Source organism: Antrostomus carolinensis, unplaced genomic scaffold, assembly GCF_000700745.2.
Source record: "Antrostomus carolinensis isolate BGI_N321 unplaced genomic scaffold, ASM70074v2 scaffold8614, whole genome shotgun sequence".
Lineage (NCBI taxonomy): Eukaryota > Metazoa > Chordata > Aves > Caprimulgiformes > Caprimulgidae > Antrostomus > Antrostomus carolinensis.
Window position 1 is genome coordinate 3,635 of NW_010308731.1, and position 7,239 is coordinate 10,873.

A 7,239-nucleotide genomic window follows, 5' to 3' on the forward strand; every position below is an offset into this window, starting at 1 on the left:
CTGCTTTGTCAGGGGGGTTGGACTGGATGATCTCCTGAGGTCCCTTCCAACCCCACCAGTCTGGGATTCTGTGTTTGATGGGAATGAAACAGTCGTCACCTTTTAGATTTGGGTTTTCTCTCAGACAGATATTGCTTTCTAGCCATTCTGGTGACCTTCTGTCATCACCCTGGACTTCCCTGCAGCCCAAAGATCCTGAGTGAACGTTTTCTCTGCTCGCTGCTCCCTGCCCATGGCTGTAGAACAGCTGGTAAAGCTGCCTGGTGTTTCATGTTCAGGGAGAAAGTTGGCAGCAGGTCCTCCTTGGAGGACTCTTGGATGTGGGCAAGGTCCCACTGGGTGTGAATGTGAATTTGGGGACCTCAACCCTGGAGCAGCAAGAATTCCTTCACACAAAGGTGCTTCTTGTTGGGTTTTGAACCTCCACCTCCTTCTCCTTCTGGAAGACCTCTTGGTGTGCTCCTGCCACCACTGCCTGACGCTTCACTTTCCACATTGACAAACCTCTTTGTGCTGAGGGATTTCTCACGCTGGGCTTGAGTAACGTGGCTTCTCTCTCTTCCACCCAGGTAAAATCATCTCCATTGACACCAGTTCCCTGAGAGCTGCTGGCAGGACGGGTTGGGAGGACTTGGTGAGGAAATGCATCTACGCTTTCTTCCAGCCTCAGGGCAGGGAACCATCCTACGCCAAACAGCTCTTTCAAGAAGGTAACAAGCTCCTCTTCCTCACTGGTGTGCTTCTCCTGCTGAGCAGTGGGAGCTGCAAGGAGAAGCCAGGATATGGTCCTCCTTGCTGGATAAGTGCTTTCTAGAAAAACAAATGCTGCAATAAGAATCACAAAGAGAGAAGGGGAAGGGTTGAGTGATGCTGGAGAAACTCCTCCAGCCGGGACGTTCCCTCTCACCTTTCAGGAAATACAGAATTGAGACAAATAGGAGATAAAGATGATTATTTTCATGTTTTTTTTCATGTGCCATCTGCAAACACCATCCCCATTGTCTAAGCAGAGGCAGCAGAAGCTCTTTCCTGAGCCAGCAAGGCCAGGGAGGGGATTGTTCCCCTCTGCTCTGCCCTTGGGAGGCCCCAGCTGGAGTGTTGTGTCCAGGCCTGGAGCCCCCAGCACAAGAAAGATGTGGAGCTGTTGGAGCAGGTCCAGAGGAGGCCACGAGGATGATGCGAGGGCTGGAGCAGCTCTGCTGTGAGGACAGGCTGAGAGAGTTGGGGCTGTTCAGCCTGGAGAAGAGAAGGCTCCGGGGAGACCTTCTAGTGGCCTCCCAGTACCTGAAGGGAGCTTTAGAAACAGGAGGGAGAGTGACTTTTTTCCATGGGCAGATGGTGACAGGACAAGGAGAAATGGTTTTAAACTGAGAGAGGGGAGATTTAGGTTGGATGTTAGGAGGAAATTTTTCACCCAGAGGATGGTGAGCCAGTGTCCCAGGTTGTCCAGAGAAGCTGTGGCTGCTCCTCCCTGGAAGTGTTCTAGGCCAGGTTGGATGAGGCTTTGAGCAACGTGGTCTAGTGGAAGGTGTCCCTGCTGATGGCAGGGGGCTTGGAACTGGGTGAGCTGTAAGGTTCCTTCCACCAGCTGGGATGAGGCTTTGAGCAACGTGGTCTAGTGGAAGGTGTCCCTGCTGCTGGCAGGGGGGTTGGGACTGGATGAGCTTGAAGGTTCCTTCCAACCCAAACCAGTCTGGGATTCTATGAAGCAGCGTCCTGCTGCACCTTCCCAGCCTGGCTGGGCTTCATCAGAAAAGACAGGTAGATGAGGTGCTCAGAGATCTGGTTCAGTAGTGGACAGGTACAGTTGGACTTGATGATCTCAAAGGTCTTTTCCAACCAAACAATTCTGTGATTCTATGATCAGCTTGTACATTGCACGCTGGTGTTTGAGTGATGGCTCCATCAGAAGCTCTGAGCACTCAAGGATGGTGCTGGATGGATTTAGATCTACCCAATGCAGGACAAGGGTTTGGAGCTGGAGAAGCAGCTGGGGGGGTCTACGTAGACCCTCTTGGGTCTACAGGGTTAGCATGTGGTTTTGTTTGCTGGGAAGGTGGTTGTCCCAGGCAGATTCTCCCTCTCTTCTCTCTCCATCCTCCTCCTGGTGCTTGTAGGGTGTTGTGTGGGTTCTGGCTGGAGTTTCTAAGCAGGGTTCTTGTGTTTCTGGTTGTCTCCTTCAGTGATGACACGTGGCACAGCCTTCAGCCCTTCCTATCGATTCACCCTGAGCGACGGGACGGTGCTTAGTGCCCACACCAAGTGTAAACTCTGCTACCCCTCCAGCCCGGAGATGCAGCCCTTCATCATGGGCATCCACGTCATCGACAGGTATGTCCTCACCCCACCACTCCCAAGCTGTGCCAGCACCTGGGTGGGTGGCCAGGAGTCAAAGTGCTTGTTCCTTACAGTGGAAGGAGGATCCACTGATGGTCTGTGGGGCTGGTTTGGAGATGTGATCCCCATGGGGAAGCTGAAGCTGAAACCCACCGTGGTGGCAGCTCTGTTGGTCTTGATGGATCTTGTTTTGCAAAGAGGTGGCCCCAGGAGTTCAGGTGGAGGTTAATAAACGTGCTTCAGATTTTCTGCCTTGGCTTGGAGAACTTAAAATATTTGGGGAAGGAGGGGCTCTGACAAAGCAGCAGGACAGGGAGAGGTGAGGCTGTGGACCTGGGCTGTGCTGGAGAAATGTGAGGGGGCTGGGGTGGAGGAGAATGTTGTTGGAGCACGGTCCTCCTCCAGCTCTGTGGGAACATAAGACCCAAAGAAAGTGATGCCTCCAGGGTTTAGCTGGTGAGCAGCTGCAGTCCTGAGCAGTGTCACGTTCCTGGGGAGATACTAAAGCTGCTGCTCTCCATCCATGCTACTGAAATGGATCTAGAAGATCCAGATGGAGATGGGAAGGCTAAGACCACCAGAGCTTGTGAGCTGTTCCTCTCCAGGCTTCAGAGGAGCAGGAGCAAAGCCTTTTGTGACGTTTCCTCCCCTTTTCATCTCCTGCAGGGATCACGGCATGCTTTCACCCCAGGAGAACACTAACTCCACCATGTCCCTTCCCCGGGTCAGCCCCTCGCTGAACCCCAACATCTCCCCGGGTCAAGGCATGGCCATCCCACCCTCCATCCCTCCCTCCAACGGCAGCATGTTGGCCACCAACGTGAACCAGCAACCAGGCGCCGGCCTCCACAACAGCAACTCCAGCACCAGCCAAACCAGCTTTGGATGTTCACCTGGAAACCAGATAGGAGCCAACGTTGCCTTAAGCCAGGGACAAGCTGGTCCCCAGAACAGTAACCACACTTTGAACCTCAATAGCTCCCCCATGAATAGTCCAGGGATTACCCCACCACAGTTCATGTCTCCAAGGCATCGAGTCAGCCCAGGGCTTGTGCCCAGACCCAGAGTGCCCAGCAATCCCTTCTCACCCACCATGCCCACCATGCACTCCCCCGTGGGCATGGCCAACAGTGGGAGTGGGAGTGGTGGTGGCACCGGTGGCACCAGATCATTTCCCAATGCACCCATAAACTCAATGCAGGGGCTGAGTGAAGGTCCCAACACACCAGTGGGTTACTCCACACCATCTCCTGTGGTGAGACAACTCAACTCCCAGAGCTCACCCGGCCGCCTCGCCATGCAACCCATGAAAGCAGAGTCCAAGGACAGCAAGGAGATCGCCTCCATCCTGAGCGAGATGATCCAGTCGGATGGTGGTTCAGGTGACCCCAAACCTCTGGACTCAGGCATGCTGCAGCACGCCAGCGACCGCCTCTCAGAAGGGGACAACAAGTGTTCCCAAGCCACCAGCCACAAGCTGGTCCAGCTCTTGGCCACCACGGCTGAGCAGCAGCTTCGACACGCCGACGCGGACACGAGCTGCAAAGATTCGTTAGTCTGCGCGGGCACCGCTGGCACCTTGACCTCTGGCAACCCTCCCAGCAGCTCCTGCCCTTCCTCCCACAGCTCGTTGACCGAGAGGCACAAGATTTTACATCGACTCCTTCAGGAGGGAAGCCCTTCTGATATTACCACCTTGGCCATGGAGCATGAGAAGAAGGAGAACACCTCAAACCCTACCACCACCCCCACGGCTCAGAGTCAGCTACCAGGAACTCCAGATATCAAACTGGAGCCAGATGCCTTGAAGAAAAAAGATGTCAAGGATCACCAGCTCCTACGTTATCTGCTGGACAAGGATGAGAAGGAACTTGCTGCAGCCCCGGCACTGAGCTTGGATGATGTGAAGGTGAAGGTGGAGAAGACGGAGCAGATGGAGCCCTGTAACACGGCCCCGGTGCCGCTCACCAAACCTCCTGCCACGGAGGAGGTCAAGCTGGAGACACAAGGCCAGGTGAGTTGACCCATCTGCGTCCGTGCTGGTGGGATGCTCTTGATAAGTTGTGGTTTTGGGGTAGTTTCCCCTAAAACTGCTGGTAAGCTCCTTCTGCAGCAAAGTGGTGGGGCTGGGGGAAGCATGGGGAGATGTTCTGTGGTTGCTGCAACCTTCTGTGCTGGTGCCACCTTCTCCAGCACTGGTGCTACCTTCTCCAGTGGTGGTTCCACCTTCTGAAGTGCTCATGCCACCTTCCTCCAGTGCTGGTGCCACCTCCTCCAGTGCTGGTGCCACCTCCTCCAGTGCTGGTACCACCTTCTCCAGTGCTGGTGCCACCTTCTCCAGCACTGATGCTACCTTCTCCAGTGGTGGTTCCACCTTCTGAAGTGCTCATACCACTTTCCTCCAGTGCTGGTGCCACCTCCTCCAGTGCTGGTGCCACCTTCTCCAGTGCTGGTACCATATTCTTCAGCGTTGGTTCCATCTCTTCCAGCACTGGTACCACCTTCTTCAGTACTGGTCCCATATTCTCCAGAACTGGTGCCATATTCTCCAGCACTGGTGTCACCTTCTCCAGTGCTGGTACCACCTTCTCCAGCACTGATGCTACCTTCTCCAGTGGTGGTTCCACCTTCTCCAGTGCTGGTGCCATCTTCTCCAGCACTGATGCTACCTTCTCCAGTGGTGGTTCCACCTTCTCCAGTGCTGGTGCCATCTTCTCCAGCACTGATGCTACCTTCTCCAGTGCTGGTGCCACATTCTCCAGTGCTGGTGCCACCTTCTCCAGTGCTGGTGCCATATTCTTCAGCGTTGGTGCCATCTCTTCCAGCACTGGTGCCACCTTCTTCAGTGCTGGTGCCATATTCCCAGCACTGGTCCCATATTCTCCAGCACTGGTGCCACCTTCTCCAGCCCTAGTGCTGTCCCCTTTTTGTCCAGATGCTTCCTGTTTTAGCAGCTCAGATCTTCAAGGCAGTGGTGGGAAGGGAGAAACTTTACCAAGGTGTATAAAAACGAGCCAGAAACGCAGCACATGGCTGCAGGTGGTGGGTTGGAGTGAGGAGAAGACCACGTGCGTGTTGCCATGCCAAAAAAAAAAAGGTTCTTCATTCTGCATCTCTGGGCACGTTCAGAGCTCGTGTCCCAGGGAATTTTCAATCCCTTGTCCTCTTGTTAGCTGAGGTGAGCAATTTTAGGGGCTTTTTAGTGACTCTACAAGTATTATGAGATGGAGTTATCTGGTGACAGATCTCTGCAGTAGAGATTTGGGTCTATAAATATTCATCACACGCCGCTAGGAATAGATTTGAGGGGTTTTTTTTTTGAAAGCCAGAGGAGATGGGCACATGGATAAGGGCTGTTTCATCCTTTTTAAGCCAAGAGAAGAGAGTGGTTGACATGAGGAGAAGGGTTGATCGCCGGCTTACCCACTGCTGCCGGCTTTTGGAGATATGGGATGAATAACAGAATGTTTGGAGAACCTCAAGTGACAATTAAGAGGTTTCTTGATCAGGTTAAGGGCTCAGTTGGCTTGGGAGTCATGGTCAGTTATTCTATAGGCAACTGGGAATCCAACTCCTTCTCTCTTCCTATAATGTACCTTCCTGGTGTCATCAGCTTGCTGGAAGGTCCAACCTCCCCCATCATCTCCCATTTGAGATCCATCATCAAGATTAACATGCTTCCAGATGAGGAAGACCCAAGTCAAGACATGCGTATTTTGGGAGGCATGTTGGAGCTTGCAGGTTGGGTGGTTGGCCCCATGATTGGAAGTCTTCAAGGTCAGGTTGGATGGAGCTTTCAGCAACCTGCTGTAGAGTTGGGTACCCACCACGATGCTCCAGGAACAGCATCCTGCTGGGAGATACACGGGGTCTTGTAAGGAGTCACCTCAACCTGCTTTCAGGAAGCTGGGAGCGTGTCGGGGAGCACGATTGTAGCCAAAATTACTCCAAATGTTGGGGTGTGAGAAGAGCTTTGCTTGATCTCCCAACCATCCACGTGCAGGATTCACTCGCCGGCCGGGGATGCAGGCAGGCTCTTTGCTGACCATCAGTGATGGTTCCAGGTACTCCATCCTTTGGGAAGAGCAGAAAGCTCTCTTAATTAAACAAGCCTGTGCTGGTTAATTGTGTGCTGGCTTGGAGGACTCCAGCCTGGATGTGTTTATAAACCTTCTCCTGCACTGTTGGAAGCAACTCAGCATTTTTAGGCTCTTTTATGGCTTTTCAGTTCCAAGTTTCCCTCCCCGGGCAGCTGGAGAGTGTCAAGATGATCCGTTGGATCGTAAGGAGCACATCCAAAGAGTTAATCAAAGAGGCTGGAGAGGGTTTGCAGAGTCTTCAAATGATTTTCTTTTTTTTTTCTGAAGAGTGAAATGACCCTTCACTGCTCAGCAGCTGAAGACAGTTTCATTTTCACATGTTTTCATAGAATCATAGAATGGTTTGGGTGGGAAGGGACCTTCAAGCTCATCCAGTTCCAACCCCCCTGCCAGCAGCAGGGACACCTTCCACGCTCAAAGCCTCATCCAGCCTGGCCTTCAACACTTCCACGGAGGGGGCATCCACACCCTACAATTAATGGTGCTCCTAATTGATATTTTGATTCTTCAAATAATCACACATGAAAACAGAAGTCTAACAAGTGTGAGATGGTATTTGAAATGGCAGCTCCTCCTCCCTGTGCTGCACCAGGGCAACCTCTGACAGAAAACCGGGGAGACCTTCTAGCGGCCTCCCAGTACCTGAAGGGGCTACAAGAAAGCTGGGGAAGGACTTTTCCTAAGGGCAGTTAATGACAAAACAAGGGGAAATGGGTTTAAGCTGAAAGAGGGGAGGTTTAGATGAGATATTAGGAAGAAGTTCTTCACTGTGAGGGTGGTGAGACACTGGAACAGGTTGCCC

The 7,239-nt window shown here is 52.9% G+C and overlaps 1 protein-coding gene across 1 annotated transcript in view; it reads left to right on the forward strand.

The window, feature by feature from the left end:
• NCOA1 (nuclear receptor coactivator 1) overlaps nucleotides 1–4,360 on the forward strand; it is a gene marked incomplete at its 5' end in the record, with an annotated part of 7,420 nt that extends 3,060 nt beyond the window's left edge. The window contains 3 exons of the mRNA XM_010165878.1: nucleotides 570–710; nucleotides 2,184–2,331; nucleotides 3,004–4,360. Of these exons, the coding sequence (XP_010164180.1) occupies nucleotides 570–710; nucleotides 2,184–2,331; nucleotides 3,004–4,360 (1,646 nt within the window). The remainder of the gene's footprint in view (nucleotides 1–569; nucleotides 711–2,183; nucleotides 2,332–3,003) is intronic.
• Nucleotides 4,361–7,239: the final 2,879 nt, after the last annotated feature.